The sequence below is a fragment of the Lipophrys pholis genome (genome assembly GCF_963383615.2).
Source record: "Lipophrys pholis genome assembly, chromosome: 17".
Taxonomy (NCBI): Eukaryota; Metazoa; Chordata; class Actinopteri; order Blenniiformes; family Blenniidae; genus Lipophrys; species Lipophrys pholis.
In genome coordinates, this window is record NC_137643.1 from 14,015,865 (window position 1) to 14,035,296 (window position 19,432).

General features: G+C 41.0%; 1 protein-coding gene across 1 annotated transcript in view; it reads right to left on the minus strand.

Annotated features, from left to right (window-relative positions):
- Positions 1 to 19,432, minus strand: part of kcnh8 (potassium voltage-gated channel, subfamily H (eag-related), member 8) — a gene marked incomplete at both ends in the record, with an annotated part of 48,755 nt that overhangs the window by 20,419 nt on the left and 8,904 nt on the right. The window contains 6 exons of the mRNA XM_080485140.1: positions 455 to 659; positions 5,655 to 5,812; positions 5,927 to 6,164; positions 7,648 to 7,775; positions 10,397 to 10,528; positions 14,678 to 14,911. Of these exons, the coding sequence (XP_080341266.1) occupies positions 455 to 659; positions 5,655 to 5,812; positions 5,927 to 6,164; positions 7,648 to 7,775; positions 10,397 to 10,528; positions 14,678 to 14,911 (1,095 nt within the window). The remainder of the gene's footprint in view (positions 1 to 454; positions 660 to 5,654; positions 5,813 to 5,926; positions 6,165 to 7,647; positions 7,776 to 10,396; positions 10,529 to 14,677; positions 14,912 to 19,432) is intronic.

Sequence of the window (19,432 nt, forward strand, 5' to 3'; positions counted from 1 at the left end):
GTGAACTGAACAGTCATATGTCCTACTTTTTTTTTATTCACTGCCTTTAAATCTGTTTTGAACGTTACCCCAATTACATATGCAAAGATAAACAATTGCACAGCAAAGAAAAAAACGGATATATTTATAATGTGTGTGTGTATATATATATATATATATATATAAAAAATTGCCATTTGTGGTAATCAGTGCCTACTGGTGAATCAGCAGTTACAAACTAAATATTTAGTTTTAAGGACATAACCGTACCAATTCTATTCATACTGTATTACATCTAATTCCCCACAGATCAACAATGTCTGACAGTGCTCCTACTGATTTTGGTGAAATGCCCAAAAGCACTCCCAGCGTGCCGAAAGAAACAACAAAGGCGCTTGCTACATTTGACTAATTGTGAGCTTGTAGATATTTTTACATGTCAGCAAGCACTTGGCATCACTATGCAGGTACTCACCGATATCCCAGTTGAAGGCGTTGGCCTCCATCTCCATTTTGCCGATAATGTACCAGATGCAGGCCATCCAGTGGGCCAGGAGAGCAAACATAGACATGAGCAGGGTCAGTACCACGGTGCTGTGCTGGGAGTATCGGTCCATCTTCTGAAGCAGGCGTAGCAAGCGAAGCAGGCGCACAGTTTTTAACAGGTGCACCACGGACACCTAGAGACAAAAAACAATAAGCCAAGGAGACAATTTTTTTTAGGGAGCAGATGGTCTATTTCTGTTTTAGCTTCACACACATTTACCATTGTAACATTTTCTATTCAAGTACATTGGAACTGAGAGTACTGACGTGGCTTTTTGAAATCTATTTGTACATTTCAGCTTCAATGGACAAAATTAACCCTATATTTAATAGTCAAGTTCCAATTTGGATATTAATGATTAGATTGTCTTCAGGGGTGACTACTGAATACTCTCTTATTCAGACCTGTGATATGTAGAGTATCTTTTTCTCTTTACTAAAAATATGTGTTCGAAAAGGTTTTAGACAGTATTTTGAAATCACAAGTCAACATGGCTGTGGATGTCTTTGACTCTGGAAAAATACAAGACAAGTGTATATTTCGAATGGTAATACAAACAAATGAGAAGTGACGAGGTACATGTGTTTTAAATTCACTCCACAATTCAACAGAAGTCGAAACATATGTTGGGTCAGTGAGGTCCAAGTTTTGTATTTCCATGCAAGCTTTAGGTCAACAAGAAACAAAGGACAAAAACTCAAGAGACTGATTTTTCCATTGTAACAGTTGGAAGAGGGCAATAAAATTAAAAAGTCCCCATATGAACACCTGTTGTGTATGAGGCGATGCATGCCCTATGAGTCGGCTGTAGAGGATTTGGGAGTCACTTCTTTCATGAAGCAACCTTGAGACTGGGCAGAGCCATCAGCAACAAGCAGCTGAGAAAACCACTCAATGGATGAATAAATCAAAGTGACAAAGTTAATGCCCCCTGAACACTCTCTGATTAACCTTGGCGGGGTCAACCTGGGCAAGTGTGACCCTGAAAGACTCAAAACACTGACGATGGGCTGAGGAGCATCACAAGATGCACTAACGTGTTTGGTGAAAAGCAAAAACAGCTTTGCAGCAGAAGAGCCTCGTATCAGCTGTGATGTGAGATTTCTTTGTTGCACTGGGAAGCATGAAGCATTTGATTCACCCATGGATTATGCATCACGTCAAAGAAAGCTTTACATTGGTATGAGGGCATCTGTCTAAAGGTTGAAGTTGAATCAGAAGTCACTCATTTACTGACCATCTGAGCATTAATAACTCTACTGAGCAATAGCTGTGAATGGAGATACATAAGGTCATGAAATGGCCCATTCAAACTCACAAATTCCATTGAAATCCTACGAGACACTTTACATTTGCAGGACTGAAAAAAAACCTTAAATTTCTTGCAAGTGAAATACTATTTAATTATAGGGAGGTCAGAAATTTCATAAAGGCTTTGCCAGAGACAAGTGGATGATTATGCAAAAGCATTTCACAAAATAATATCTGCTTAAATTGGAAAAATCACTATCTGAGGCAAAGCGTGTTCTCATTTCATCCACAGGAGAACATTACAACTATTGATGACTGCGAGATCAATGTTTCTTTCCAGGTTGAGAGTATCACCTTCCTCTGTAGGCACTGTATCAAGGAATGAAGACAACACATGCTCACGTCATTGCAAAGCAGTAATCAAGTATTGCATAAGCATGAAATATATTTTGAAAACACTCGGAATATATAAAGATAGTGAAAGAACAAGTGTGAAAGAGAGGTGCAGGGTGCAATCATCTTTTTACAGACAGTAAATCTCACAAAAAAATGATAATCTACAATAATACAGAGCACTGGGTGACAAGAAGCATGCGTCGTGTCCTCCCAGCATTAGAGAGTGCTTAAATGCTCTCAAATTCTATAATTAGAACTTGACAACAGAACTTGACAAATGCTTGTAAACATTTCTGCTTTGTGATCTTCATGAGGATTTCCTGATGCAGGACCTTTGATTATAAATATACCAATTCCAGCAATCAGGCAGCCGCTCTTAGGTGTGCTTGTTTTGTTGATTTTTTTTAAACTCTTCTTTTTTGAACTGAATCTCCTCTAAATTTCCTGTTGTGTGTCGTTGAACTCAAAGTTATTGGTTTTTCAATTTTAAACTCAATGTTAAGTTCTTTTTGCACACCTTTCCCCACTTTCATGAGCTGCAGATGTGATGTGAATGTCATCCATTGTGCACCTGCTCCTGAGGCAATCTCCACCAGCAGTCCGTCATTTGGGGCTTGCCGTCGTGTATCCCCACTGGACACACACACACACACACGCACACACACGAATATGGGACAAAGAGGACATTCGATATATGTTGCATGAGTGTTTGCATAGTGGAGGAGGGATGGAGTGGTTGCGGGGTGAAAGCTGGTGGTGATGGGGAAAGTGGGACAAACACTTAATATAGGTATACATATAGAAAGCAAAAGTAAAAATAAATAAAGCGATAAAGAAGGTTTACAAGCAGTGAGGGTGAAGGATTCTGAAAGTGTGAGGGAGAGTCCGAGAGAGAAAATCATCTGAACGTAGGAGAGGAGACGTGCGGACAGTTCTTATCAGCTGTGCTCCTGCATATGGCTCCAGTATGCTCTGTGGCACTTTCTCGCTGTGAGAATTACAGATCTGGTGCAGCGCGAGGGGTAATGAAGCCTCCTACCGAGCCCTGGGGAGAAGCTCCATCTCCTCTGCACCATCTATCACCACCCTGCATCCTACCTATAGAGAGAACAGGCTGCACCACGTCCTATTCTCCTCAAGCAACATGAGCAGTGAGCAATATCGTGTACGCATACACACCTCTTGCCACTCGCTTTTGAAGTTTCCCCACTTCCACCTCGCCTCTGCCATTCACATTTTCATTTCCCCCTGATCATCAGCTGGGAAATGCACATTTATCAGCATGATTGCTTACTTTGGTCTTTGCTTTTTTTTAGGCAGCAGTTTGGGCCTTTGAGACTGTACAGTATGTTTACAGAAATACTCATTATTCCTTCCCTAGCAGTCATGTGTTTCAGCCCCTAAAGCCTATCGTCATGTTTGATTTTACTTACTCGATTGGTGCCAATTCACCTGATTAATGCTGTTATTTGGTACAGATGGGGGAACGAGGTCTAGGAGATATATTCATCAGAGCTTTAACAGTAACTAGTAGACGGCTTGTGTTTGGATCAACTAAAACAATAAAAACACATATGGTTATTTCATCTACCTAGTAAAAGTGCACATAAGTTCAGGGAAAGGCAATGACAATGAAAAGCTATGGAAGAAAAATTGCAAAGAAAAATGCTGAAAAACTAACATCACTTTTAAATGAGGGATCTTTTGTTCATTCCCCCCCCCAAAAAAAGTATAATCCCAACAATCAGCTGACAAGTCATGTATAGATTGATGAGCTTTCTAAATAAACACTTTCCAATGAAATGCAACTCAGCTCCTGCTCCGACAAGAAAAAAAAAAAAAAAGTGTAAAGTCAGGGTGAAATGAGGCCACTTGACTGATTGTAAAACACTGTTAAAAAAAAAAGAGGGACGAAAGCAACATCTCACAAAAACAAGAGGAAGGCGAAGGCAAGGGATGGACACCGCTGAGATGCTGGGGCTCATTGTGGTGAAAGACGGCTTCTCTCCTTGAAGGCGACATCGCTCTCAGTACTTTGTCCTCAGAGAGGGACATCACGCAGAACGTTCCTCAATTACCAGCCACTCCTGCTTCCCCCGCCGGCAGTGGGGGAACGTGTGGCCCAGTGGCCTTATACCCAAATCCCAGCCTACTGGGAGTGCATGGTATTTCCATTAATAGAGGTTGAAACCAAACTGGTCTCTTTGCCTGGAGCAGCCTGTCACCGCTCCCAACCTTTCCCTCCCCCATTCGCTCAAAGTAAAAGACACAACACATCCATCCACTTTCTCTTCTTACTTTCTTACTGTGACTTTTATCATCAGCTTTCTGTTTTGACAGTTTTCCATAAAAAGTTGAGAATTTTCTAACCTTTCTGTTTTTACATCTTTTATCGCTCACAGCCCAAATAAGCCTCAAACTCGTTTTTCCACTCTTGCGTCTATGTGCCTCAAGTGCTAGTGTGACAGCGCCACACAGATCGGGTCTTTACATTCACATTACAGTGTGTAAGAGAGAGTGTGGTCCCTCGCTCAATAAGGGAACCAAAGACAAAAACTTCAATAAGCAACCGATCATAACGTCCCTATAGTGCATTACTTCGATTCGGTGATATCATTCAGGCAGGGACAAGACAACATAGTCCACCTAATTGCTTCAGATGCTCCGTCTCTTTCTCCACTCAACTGTTCTTAAGGGGGCCATGTATTTGACTCAAGCAGAACAGAAAAAGGTTTTAATGACAAAGATTTGATTGTTTCGTCAGTGCTTGTACACTGTGTGGAATCAATATGCCAAATCAAAGAGACACCGGGGCACCTCTGGAAACAATCCACATGATCTATTCTCATGAAATGTCAAATGTGCCGGATGTGTTGCGCTCTACAATAAAAGGAAGAGAGAGTGCCGCTGCTGGGCCACACGTCAATTACCAGATTTGTTTGTTCCCAACAACATTCAAAGCTGTGCTTCTTTGCACGCCCCTCTGTCTACTAATTCTTTCTTCCTGTAAGTTCTTCCAGGAAAAGACACTAGTAAATGCAGAAATTACTCTGTACATTACATTTGATTGATTTTATTGCTCTTTCTGTGAGACACAGAAACTGATCTCAGCTGATGGGTAAAGGCAGACTTCACCCAGGACATGTCGCCTGATTAACACGGAGTAAATGCAGAGATGTAAAGAGTCTCACAGACACATTGTTTATGAAGCACTACATGGTCTCATGCACAGGTACATTTATTTATAAACTATTGTTTGACTGCCACTTCCCAGAAAAGTAAATGTTGTTCGTATATTTGCCTGCTGTTTGCTTTTATGTAATAATTTGCATATTTGTGTTCTTTTATAGATTTCTTTGAATGTATTTATGAGTAAAACACACTGAATGGCCTTGTGGTGCTGTAGAAACACAAATCTGCTTTGTCTTCCTCTTTCACACGACAGATAGAAACTGCGTTTAAACAGGCTGAAGTTACTCACCACACTGACTTTGAAGGCATAGAGCAGGTCAAAGGGCAAAGCAGCCACTAAGTCGATAATGAACCACGTGGTAAGGTAGTGGATGCATATCTGCCGAGCGTCGAAGATCACCTGGCCCGATTTGCTGACGTAGGTGGTGCGGAAATTGAAAACGATGTCTGGAGTTAAAGAAGGAGAGATAAAAGAAAGTGGGTGTTTGGGTCAGTGTGAATGTCACTTTATAATAAACTATCAAGTGTTGGTACATGAACATTTCAGAAACGGCAACCGACCTATGATGAACAGTATCTCCACAGCAATGTCGCTGACGGTGGTGCTGCGCGTGAGGTCGTCGTCGTCCCCGATGAAGCACACGTTGTAGGGCACGGTGACAGCGACGTAGAACGTAGCGAGCAGGATCAGCCAGTCCCAGCCTGCTTTGAACGTGCTGTAGTGTAGGAGGATGAATTTGGACTTCTTGGCATCTGCTACCTTGTACTCGGGGAGGGCAGGCGGATCCCCAAACACATTCTGGCAGCGCAAAATATGAAAACAGGAGTCACACACCTTGTTCATGTAGGATACAATCCCTTTTTTTTTTTGTTCTGGGGTCACAACATAGGGTTTAGCAGCAGTGTTGCGCCACACTACACTCCTAACATCTCTCAAGAAGGACAGGTTTTGTCTTACACCAACATCCTGGGATAATTATCAATAGTTTTTCATTTCAAAAATCTAAAGGAAAAAAATCATGCTTGGAAAAGGGATCACCCTAACGTGTTAATTTGTACTCTTTCTGCATTCATCCATTGCTGAAATTAAGCTCAGGACACGAACCGACTTGGTTTAGATAAAAAAGATAAGAAAATAAAAAATCAGAAATTATATCGATGTTTATTGCTTGTTTCTATGGTAACAATAGGAGCCGTTAATGTCACACCGATCCTGTATATGGAAAATGCCATATTTCTGATTACTACTTTTTCTGTGCCTGTCTCTTTAAGAGGTGAGACACAACGATTACTATCCTAGGCGCCGGTTTATTTTTAAACTTCTTAATCTTCATCTTTTTCTGGCACCTGATTTTCAGAGTGAGTTGGGAACACATAAAGAAGAAGCACATCGAATTGTGCACAAAATTCAGGAATAGTGTGCTGTGACCTTTGTTAATGATTTGGAAAACAATTTACGAAAAAAAAATTGCACAAAACTGCGAAAGATTTGCCATTCAAAGCAGACGGGATTTTGGTGATAATGAGAGCACATACAAATAAAGCACATCAAAAAATGTGCGGAAGATCAATGCCAAAAAATTTGAAATATTTGTCAGTCGAACGGATGGGATGTTGGTGAGAAACACAAAATGGAAGGGGATACTAGTGGACAGCGAGCGGCAGGCACACACATTTCATCTGAATTTTTTTCTTTCACATCTGAAATCTACTAGTCTAGTTTCTATAACTTACAGTTTTTTCAGTCTCTTCCTCCTCTAACAACCTGGCCCTTAACAGATTTTCCTGTTTTTGTACTTTGTCTTCTGCCTCACGTTGCTTCCACAATAACAACAATAGATGTTTCCGCTGAGCCCCAGCTGATGCAGCGAGACCTTATTTCATCCCATCTATGTCACTGACATAACCTATAAAGGCCATTCATTTGGGATGCCAACTTTCAGTCTTCTTTATCTGAATCAATATATTTTAAGATATACCGGTAGATGAAAAAGTTATTTCATTTAATTCCTGCTTAAAGAAATATATACTAAAGCTGTAACTGCATCGATAACGTCATGTCAATAAACAGTAACAGTGTAATATTCTTGCTTGTTCATTTCATTGGACAAGTTTAGTTAACTTAAGAGCTTCCTCAGCTCCCCGTTCTTTCATGCGCACTGTGCTTTAATGGGATCAGCTATCTCCTCACATCCCACACAATGCCGCCCGCCTCCGCCCTCTTTTGAATGATCCTTCATCGTGTTCCCTCCTGCCCCATTGTTTGAAGAGTCTGATGATACCTTGTTGAGTTTAATCTTGCTCTTCTCTCTGCTGTGGAGGTGACCAGATATGTGGTAGAGCACGGTGCTGCTCCGCAGACGTGCCGAGCTGAATGGAGAACCTGTTTTCACCCTGCTGCGCCGTCGCTCTGTAAACACAAACACAAACGTACATGTACAGGGAAGTCAGTGCGCAAACAGCCACAATGCTTTACCCCCCAAGGTTAACTCTTGATGACTCAATCAGCTGTTATGCTTGATGAAATAACTAAATATTCCATCTTGAATAGGAAAACATGAATATGCAGCAGTTTGAATGTTTTATTTTGGAGCAAACTGTGCACTTTGCTAAAAAAAAGAAAAAGAAAAAGGTTTTTACTGTAATTTTCCTTTTGTACTGTCAAAGAACATTTGTCACCTCTTTTGATTGACAGTATTCAACCTTACATTGCTGATAATGTCTTATTGTGTAAACACTATCTCCAGCAAAACAGTGCAATTTCCGGCTTTGAAAAATCACTGCTGGGGCTGACGAGCGGTATTTTATATTTTCAGTAGGAGGTCGCTGTCGGTGTGGGTCTGCGTGCGCGTACGCTCGCAGCCATGTCCATGTGTGTGCGCTTCCTTCCAATGTACAGTATTAGATAAAGTAGATAGCGCCGGAGTGATGTGTTCAGACGGAGGAGTTGGGTAATAGGAGAAGGCACTTTATTGCTGCTGGGTTCTGAGCTCCATTCTCACTGCTGTGAACCCACAGGAAAGGACTAAAGGATCGACTTGAGGGAGGGATAACGGCAATAACAAAGCAGGAGAATAGAAATGATAACTGCTTCCGAGTGTCCTTTGGTAGCGTGTACGCGCTCTGCAGTGTGTGTTGAGATTGTGTGTATGGACCCCAGATGAGGGGAACAGACAGGGCCCATCCATAACGCGGCGCAGCCTTGGGGGACGCGACACGGCAGGAGCACAGAGACAGAGACATGCTTATTTTTAGACCTAATGAATTTCCCTCTGCTTTTATAGCCATTCTTTGTGAGGGGAGAGGGGAGAGTATAGGTGGGGAGGGGTGGGTGTTGTGTATAAGGTGGTGGTGGTGGTGGTGGTGGTGGGGGGGGGGGGGGGGGGGGGGGGGGGGGGGGGGCATGTAAGGCCGATAGGAAGGTGGAGAATAGACAGATTTCATTAAAGCCACTGGAACAGATGAGAAATAGCGGCGATGGAAAGAAGAAAAGGTGAGCAAAGGACACTAGAAGGCAGGATCCAAATGAGAGAATGAGCTTTTGCCAAAGGTGGAAGAGAAGTGTGGAGAAAAAGAAAGAGTGCTGAGGCAAGAGACTGGGATACCCTCTTTTGCACACTTTTAACATGTTGCAGGCTTTCCCAGAATATCACCTGGTCAGAGTTGTTCTGATCATTTGAGTGACGTTAAGGCGTTCTGACTCAGTGTGACTTTGTTCTCAAACTCAATATTCAGCACCGGCATAAACACACAATATCACATGCCTCGCTACGTCTGCGCCGAGAACAAAATGCAAATGTTTGTGAGACATACCACACATATTCTCAGTTCAACAAGCTTGTCAGAACCCAACCTATTACAGCGAGGTATTTCCTTCTCTCAGAGGCATGCAGCGTCAGCCTCTTTCCTTCTCTATGAGAAGCATTTCATTACGTGAGCAAAAATAACTTTGCCTTCTGCATTCAGCTCTCCCTCATTTACCGGAATGAGAGTAATTAGGCAAGTCCAGGGGAGGCAGGCCATGGTTGAGAAAAGTCAGTTTGCTGACTTCACAAACACAAACATCCAGATCCAAACATACCGACCTTCTCTTTTCTTTGAGGACTGCTCCTCGCCTTAGATTTGTTCTTTTGAGGTAATGCTCTGAGAATACAGCTTGAAGTATATGAGTGAAATAGCGCTTCTGAAGTACATCTTTATCAGACAGGATTTGAAAGCAATGCTGAACTAAATTCCTGTGTGAAGTTTGCATATTCTCCCTGTGGGTGTGTGGATTGTGGGGTTTTCTGCACTCTGATTCACTCACACAGCCCAAAAACAAGTATTTGAGGGTAACTGGGGATACTAAAGGGGGTTGTATCCTAGATCCACACAATGTTGAATGAAGAGATTTAGAAAGTGACACAATACAGTAAAAAAACCAACATGGATTTGGGAGTTTGACAACTCAATTGGTTGGTGTTAACGTTTTCTTTGGAGGATTGTAAAACACTTATCCATATAGCTGATTTTGTCCACTTTATTTTAATGTATAATATCACAATATCTCTACTATATTCTACATGATTGCTGCATTTTTTATGCAGTTTGTGGCTGTGTGCATATTTAAAATTGCATAAAAGTTCAAAATATTCACAAACTAAAGTTGACGTAAGATTCATAGTCAAGTTGTTGTCAGTTGCAGCTGAGCTGTTTGTCTGTTTTGATGTTTGATGTTAATATCTCAAATCAACGTTTTTGATGAGTTGTGAGTTTTCAGATCCCAATCAAGTCTGCCGATGGTGATAAGAAGTTTTGATGGTTTTATGAACAAGATTGTTAATTCCGGCTTCACAGATTTGCAGCCCGAGACTTAAATTTGTGAAAGTTAGGGATTTTAAGAAAAAAGCACAGTACTGGTTATATGATTCTGTTGTTTAAGTTTGGCAGATGATAAAACAAAACTAAGATTTTTTTTTTTATTAGGCTTTGGGACATTTTCCTCTGTGAATGTGAACCATTAGAAACATCCAACAGTATCGACATACTGACCTTCCTTTTTATCTTCCTGGATGGCTTTGGCTTTAGTGTCAGTGATGTCCTTAAATGAAGCCAGGAAGAGCACCACGTCGCCCTTCTCGTTCTTAATTGGCACAATGTCCAGGAGGCACCAGAAAAGTACAGCTGAGAGTGGAAAGAAAAACACTTTGGTTAACACTGTTGAACACTAGTACCTCTTATTAGAATGGATTTGCAACATGTGAGTATATCAGACTGTGTGGGTGTGTGTGTGTGCGCACACACAGAGCAACAGTTCCACACATTTCCAGACTTATTAGTGAGCCCATACAGTTGGAAGTCCCAGAGGAGGAGCAGAGCCTTTAAATAGACCGAGCCACTGTTCCCCAGGCGCAGCAGGAGATGAACCCATCTCTGAGGTCCCATCTCCTGCTAAATAGATTGCTTTTCACAGGAAGTGCAGGTCAGCATTTGTGTGCCTGTGTGCTTCTAGTGCCTATGCCGATAATTGTATTACTGGTAAATGCCTTATTCGTCAAAAAAAACTAAATGTGTACACTTTATTTACATAGGGAATTGTTATTACATCTTTCAATGTCTATGTTTCTAACAATGCAGTGTGTTTTTGCTTCTTATCTTTTTACAAATAAAAACTACGGTGACCTGAAATTGCATTACATCTCTCAATATCAATAAGTTCTGCATGAGCAGTGAGCTGTTTGCAAAAAAACATCCGAACACACGACAGCCTGCCCAGACCCAAACTGCAGACGATTACAAGGGAGTAAATACAGAATTTCATCACCAGGAAAACTGAGAAATCCACTTTAGTTGAGGTGTAAGAGGAGAGTGATTTTCAGGCTCCATATGTACAGGCTCCATCTATAGTGAATACACATGTATGTTTGCAAGTAATCTTATTTATTTATTTTAATTTTAGCACTGTATTAATCCCCAGAGGGGTAATTCCGTCCCGAATTGACCCCTCGGTAGCAGCCACAGAGCAGCGCTCAGGAGGAGCTGGGGGGGGCCGATGGTCTTGCTCAGGGACCCCCAGTGCATGTTTTTTAGCTCATCATCTTAAAAAGGGGGACTATAATGTAAATATGCATCTGGAAGATTTTCCTAAAGGTTTGTGCTGTGTTGAAGTCTTAATGTTAATTATGTAATCACATCAAATTCAGTCTAATCCGCATCACGCTGTGAGAGACGCATGTCAATGACACGAGTTCACCGTCTGCCAGGAGCTCTCCTTTCTTTCTATGTTTTTGTCAAACTTCCAAGCAAATGTTTTTTAAAGGAGTAGGTTCAGTCTGCCCTCAAAATAGGATCTTCACCGTGATGTGTTGATGCTACAGATATAGGTTCACTCTGTACTGTATTTATACATGTTCAGTCAATGGAAATGAATTGTTGATGAGGAGGGATTTCCCATGGAGTTTCCTCCTATCACCTTCATTCACTGAATCTCCCCCGCCACTTGATAACTCAATCACAGTATTCTTGACTGCTTGTGTGCTCGTGTGTGTGTGTGTGTGTGTGTGTGTGTGTGTGTGTGTGTGTGTGTGTGTGTGTGTAAATTTGCATGCCTGTGGGGAAAGGCAGCACTATCAGGCGCACAGTGCGAGAAAGAGCATTCCTGATTGCGAACATGCAGCGCTCTCTTCTCTCCGGCAGACAGATGGAGGACAAACTGAGTCAATCAGCTCCGTTTACTTTCAGGCCCGACTGTGACAGACAAAAACGGAGGGATGAGGCGACACAAAAAAGACGACGGCGTCGTATAGACAAAGTGAAATCAACAGCACGAGGTGGAGAGGGTAGGAGGGGTGAAAAAAATGTAAATGAGGTTGATCGGAGAGACACACGGGGGAGAAAATGGAAAGGAAGGAAAAGTAAATGAGAACAGGAGGAAAAAGGAGACGCTGGAGAGTGATATAGGACAACAAAGCAAGAGACAGAGTTGTGTAGACAGTCACATCTGTGATGGTATTAGCAGATTTGTGCATGTGCAAACTGCACTGAGCCGCCTGCCAAATTTGCTTTATGAGACAATCAAGAAAGTAGAGGAAGATTTGACCCACGTACTCATCATCATACCTGCATTGTACAGCTTTTACTTTCCCTACAGCAGCCATAACAACAACAACATCCCTTGAAGGTTCTTTAACGGCTCTGGAGTTTCTGATTCAATCACACGAAGGCCAATCTACGAGACCCCAGATCTCGGTGCAATCTGAAATAGATCTCGTGTCGCACTCGCAGACGGCTGTCACCCTCTTTAAAGAAACATCTGACCCTCGCTTGTAAGTGTTTGTGCGCTTAAGAGGTGACACAATCTTCAGAAACAACAACTCTTAAATCAACATGGTTATTTGATCAATGTGAAAAGCATTAACTGCTCCTGGCAACAGCTGCCATTTCTCAGTGCCAACTGGAAATTATGTTGTTGGGACACGTTCATTACTCACCACTGACTGGTGAGAGAAAAAACACAAAACAAAACAGCCCTGTTTCCAGCAGGAAATTGGCTGCAACACAGCTTGAACGATGAAGTGGGGGGAAAAAAAGGCGATTTGGGCTGATTAACAGGTAAAAATTTGTCCAGTTGTACATATACAGAATAATTTGTTTTCAGGGGATTTGAAAGACTTGTTTGAGACGTGATTTGCCAGGGGAGATGAGGGTGGGCTCTACATCGCTCTGGTTGAAGCATCCCCTCGACTGCTGAATTATTTTTTGCGAAGGAGAATAAAATCGATCTCCCTCTCACACAGCGTATGAAGCTACTTCACCAGCAGACCGGACAAGGCAAATATAATTGTCTTGTGAAGTTCAAGTGAAGCAGGGCTGCCAAAAGCATCAAGAGTGAAATTAAAGCTACCACATAGTACGTGTAACTTCAGGATAAGAAATTTTGTCGGACTTCCTCTGGAAAGTTGCTAGAAAGAGTTTTGCTGTTGTCAGTTATGGGATACACATGCAGAAAAAAAAAAAAAGTTACTTCATAAGTGAAAATCAGGTTGGCAGGTCCTCATATGAAGAATATATGATTGTTCACTGAACCTCTTTTAAGAATTTTAAATAATTATTACATTTGTGTGCCAATTAAGCCTTTTCATGACTAGATTGCCTTCAGTTATTTAGATTTTATATCTGTAAAATTGTCACACACAAGTGCAATGAGTGAGTGTTTTTCTGCCCCCTGCTTCGAGATAATTTAAAGTTACAACCTCTTCTATATTGCTGTGTGTTTGTGCAGGGACTGAGAAGGGACCTCTCTCACGAAAAATGGTCCAGGATTTACAGTAATCAGAAGTACACGTGCCAAATCCTGGGACAGGATAGGAGTTAAAAGGCTAATAAAAATTTATATCACTCTCAAACTCGCCCAGTTTATGATTTTCTGTAAAAAGTAATACGGTATGTAAGGAAACCTATTTGTGTGTATTGCCTCAGATTGTCATATCAACAAAGAGTCCAAGTTTGTCATACGAGAAAGCTCCAGGATGTTTCACGATGAGACAGCAGCACGAGTGGCAAAAACAGCCTCCTCTTTCTTGGATTACCACGCAGAAACCAGACTGGAGGAAGATACATATTTCTTCTTTAATAAATTCACACAACTAGATCCGTGGTAACAAGCAGAAGAAGCATAAACATGGGCAGAATTTATCTTTGATAAAAACATACGAGGGCACATAGCACGCGTGTAACCACAGACGCTGAGATACGCTCATTATTTTTTTACTCCATTTTGTTCAGCAGCCGGTTGGCTAATCAGCGAGCCGCACACCAAACCGCACCACACCGCGGCCGGCTCAGTGGGCTCACTGTAACTGAAGGAAACAGGGTTAAGGAGTCAGTAGCTGACAGCTATTAAAGTTTAATGTGTCCCTGCATTAAATAATTACTGGGGGACATTTCTGAGTGATAGCTTTGTTTAATCACCTTTTAATGAGAATGGGTCAATAAAGTGGGGTATACATCCATCCTTCCCGCCATTATTTCGGTTATCCGGCGGTCCAGCTGTGCCAATTTAAATGGAGCTTCTTGGAAAAAAGCCGCTGAGAACTGCCATCCATTTATGGAAATATGAAAGGCAGAGTCCCACATGGTAATCGCTCTGTCTGCACATCCTCTAATGGCTTTCTGTCCCTCTCCACTGTCCTCAGCTCCAACACCAAATTGTTAAACGGTAGAAAGAAAAAAAAAAGGCGGAGTCGTAAGACAAAAAAAGAGCTATGATGACAACAAAACCTGAGCCAACAGCTCCAACTGAAACAGAAACAAATTTAGCTTCGGACTACTTGCCCGTCTTCGTGTAGAACATGATTTCATCTTTGAACTCTTTGCGCTCCTCCAAGGCGTCGTCGATGCTGAGGATGATGCTCTCGCTGGTCTCGGGCCCGTAAAGGAACTTGCACGCGCAGCTCTTCTGCATGACCTCGGCCCGAGAGAAGCCAGTGAGTTCGCAGAAGCCATCGGAGCAGTAGACGATGGGAAAGCCCTTCGACACCTGAGCGTTGGCCAGGATGAAGTTGCTGTCTGCAGGGGAGAAAAGGGGAAAAGGATGAGAGGTCAGAGAGAAGAGGAGAAGTTTTCCAAGCTTAGTCAGACTCATATGAAAAAAAAAAAAAGTCAGAGGTCTTTATTGTTTGTTTTTATGGGAAAAAAGCCCAACTCAGCTTAATTTCTAGTTCCATTCAAAAGGAAAAGGAGCTCACTATTATGCTTCTCCAAACACTCTTTACTTGAACGCATAGACATAAAAAACAAACCTTTCTGGAGGGAAAGCAAACAGACTACACTTTTACTGTTATACAATTTTTTTTTAAGTCCCTTCTCACTGCAGCCACACATTCATAGAACTGAAAATATCCAGCAAAGCAAAGAATGCATACTATTAATTAGCAAGGGAAGTTTTAGCTTATTTTCAAACTATTGAGCCATATGATGTGGCATTATTCATATTTTTGTCATTACGAAGTAATGCAAAAGGTTTTAAATTCGATATTGTTACATACAGTACATGAGTTAAGCTGATATAACATATTATACTCACAAATGATTATCCTTATTTGAAGTGAAATCAGATTTGTTTTCGAGTTGCCTGAAAAATATCTTTTTAATGATCCAGGTGAGAAGAATAAATGCCTCTAAGAAAGACGTGTGGTTCAAATCTTCAAATCTTCATCAAATCTCCATCCTCAATAGGAGCAAGACTTTGGCCTCAGAAGCACAGATAATTCTTTATTCAAAAGGACTCCAACATATCTAGTTCATGCTCTTGTGCATTTCAGGCCGTTTAAACAATTTGTAAAAAGAAAGACTGTCTTTTCTGTTTTCCCCACGCAGTACGAAAACATGTTCAAAGTTTAGTCATGACTATAAAATTACATGTTCATATGTGTACCTGCCTATAAAGAGGTAGGAAAGGTCGATGGGAGTACATAAGATTCAATGTACCTGAAAATAATGCAAAGACAAGTAAAGAGACACGTTGATATTTAAAATAAATCCCCGTGCTAATATGACATCAGGCTTAACTTTTTTTTTCTGTTTTAGCATTCAAATTTCCCATTTACACATTCCGACTGGTTTAAAAAAAAAAAAAAAGACAAAATTGTAACAGAAATTGCAATTTCCACACAGCACACTGGTAGTTGATTGATGTTTACAATATTTTAATATGGATATTTATATATAATTTTAACAAGTATTTGCTCTACAAAGGCTGGACAATCTCCTTACTCGCATGCATGTTAGTGCACAGGAGTGAATGTGAACCCCTCCTCTCCCAACAGCCTGGACCTTCCCACCCGATATAAATCATACCATCGAGTCGCGATTAACAGCTGCCACAGTATTTGGCTGCTCCCTTTTGCAGCGGTTGCCAGAGCAACTTGCTCCGTAGACTTGGCCTGACGACTTTCCTGCCAAAAACCAGAATTCAAACATGGATCCACCACATTCAATAAGTGTTCCACTGTAAATACGTGTACACACCAAAAAGCATCTTAAAATGATTGAACTGTGTATTACATATTGTTATTTGCTCTGCAATCATCAGAACTACAGCTGCATCCTTTTAATCAAACTCATTTAACTGCTCTTCAAGTAGTGCCTCCTGTGTGATTTTAGCGAGTCGCTAAACTGAGACCACAACGTGACTTTTAAACACAGAGATACAAAAACTGATGGGATCTAAAGCTTTGCCTTATGTGGGATGCAAAATAAAGGTCAGTTATTTCGGTGAAAGGCTCATTTATCTGCAGAGTGAAGAGCGAAGGTATTTAGAATTCTTCTGAAACTCATTCAGGAGTATAAAGAAAGCAATCCTGAACTCATAATACGGTACGCTTTCAGAGAGGTTATCTATTCAGGAGAAAGTGTTAGAAAACGTAGGAGTGGCACATATTAGCTGTAGTGAAGACATACAGGAGAATGAAAATGCCATAAATGCTGGAGTATATCACAATTAATTAACCTTTTGGTGTCTTGCTTAAATTCTTAGTTGCAGTGGAACAGCTGTTTATATACTGGCGGGGATCTAATATTTCACACACGCACACACACACACACACACACACACACACACACACACACACGCACGCACGCACGCACACACACACACACACACACACAAACAAACAAACACCCACACTGGCTGATACTGAGCTGTGCTGATAGACAGCTAATGTTTACAGTACAATGCTCACGATACAAAACAGATAGTATAGTGTGTGTGTGTGTGTGTGTATGTGTGTGTGTGTGTGTGTGTGTGTGTGTGTGTGTGTCACGCTGTAACTTGATAAGCAATCGAACCAGAAAACCTCGCCCATGAAAACACAAAAAAACCCGCATATTTCCAAGTACGTTGAGAAATACTATAGTGCCCGTGTGAATTCTGATACATCTGCATGCAGTAAATAAAGGTTGCATGTGTAGTATGGTAAATTCATTCACGAAAACACACTGTGGCATGAACCTTTTCATAATCTTCATTTGAGATCGCAAAATGACTTGTTTCAATTACATTTTATGACAAAAATCAATTTTCTGCATCAATAAGTCCTTTTTTCTCCTAACCGGATGTTTAATTGTTTCATGTTGCATGTCAGGCTTTGTTGAAGGAAACCACATCAGATTTGAATTGGGAATATGGCAGCAGGGAAACAAAACTCTTGTCTGTGTCTCTGAGGAGGAATGAGCCGCATGTTTCTTTTTATGATCCCATTCGGCAATCAACAATCGCTCGTGCACGCTGGCTGCACTCACTGTGAATTAAGATTTCTGCCACATTGAGTTATGTAATGGTGGATTAGAAAATAAAGAAAAAGGCACAGTTTATTGATTCCCTTGGGAAAATTACTTCTCTGAATTTCACCCATTATATTCATCGTTAACTTTAACTACAGATATTAAGAGAGGCGGAAGCTGGTGGGGACACCCAGTGGAGACCTTGGATTAGAACCTGAAGAATTGCTTTATTCAATCTTTGATATGAATAATTGGTAAGATCTGAAAAGATTTGCAGGATGTTTTGCAGGTGAAATGTGAGACAAACAATCTTTTTTTTTTTATGTTATTTGTATGACTTTCAAAATGTTTTGGCCTGATTAGAACCATAAAGAATATTGTTGTTCATGTAAAAGAACAAAAAAACTTTACACACTCTACAAAAGAAAAGTGCCAGCCAGAAATGAACCCAGACGTCCTCGCTGTGAAGCGAGAGCACAAATTCAATGCTCTTCTCTTTGGTATTCACATTTTTTTTTAATGTAACAGCTAAGAACTCTAAAGTCACAGCAGGGAAGATTACTCAAAATAAACTTCTACAGGCAATTTCCTTTTTTCACCTCACTTTACATCCCTTCCACAGGTCAGGATATGCTGTGCTTACTTGGAAAAAAAGCCACAAAGGTTATGGTCTTCTAAGCGAAGTGATAAAATATAAAGTAATTAGAGTTAAAATAACACTTTGTTTAATGAACTATTGTGACAAATGTTTCCGATACGGTTTCCTCCGTTGAAAGAGTCTGGCTCAGCTGCAGGATCGTTTAAAACCATTCCGATCTCTTTTTGTAGCAATGGTTTCCAAATCTCACACATTGTGTTGGTGGTATCAGTGCTAAAGCATGGTGGAACACAATGGCCAAAGGAGAATATGCACAATAATGTGTCAAATCAGCAGTGACACGGAGTGGCGTAGACAGATGGTCAGAGCGGGTCGCAGCAATGGGAGCAGCTGTCAGATGTGAAACCTCAAAAGGCTTCGGGGGGAGCGAGTGAGGCAGACCGACAGGGTTTCTGGAGTCTCGGGGACCCACAGCTGATGCCTGTAGCCTGTCTGGTAGCAGCCCCCAAAGCTCGGGACGGCCTGTTGACAGACAACTAACGTTAACACTAAAATACACACTACACTTCGTTTGACTGCGGATTGCTTTAGTTGCATGGATTTGACATATATATTGTCATGAGATGTTTATGGGGGACCCATACTGTAATTTTTTATATGATGTTGGTGGGAATATTTTAATATGATACACAATTTTGTATTAATGTATGCAGACAATAATGTTTCCAGTCCATCAGAGGACAAAGACACAGGAGTCAGACACACTCACATTCAGAACTTTTAAGAAACACCACTTCAACTCAAATGAATGTTTTTGGACGGAAGCTGGAGATAGCCCACGCACACACAGGGAGAACATGAGAACTCTATATAGTAAAGGGCTATAGATTTACTTTTTAGGATGTCTTTTTTATCTTTTTCTACCTTTAAATTAATGATTGACATTCCTCCACAAACCTTGGATTCGTACTACTTATGCCCATTTATCCTTTTTCTTTATTCAGGGTTAGTTGTAAATAAACACATCGCGATAAACAAATCTGATCAATAAAAAAAATTTGATAACATTTTGAACAGTGAAAACCCACACTTGCATTTACGTAGACATATTAACTGGATATAATTGTGTAACTCCAATTTTTTTTATTTTTTGCCATCTATTTGTTGGTAGGAGCAAAAACAGGAACCACCTTTAATAATTTTTCTGG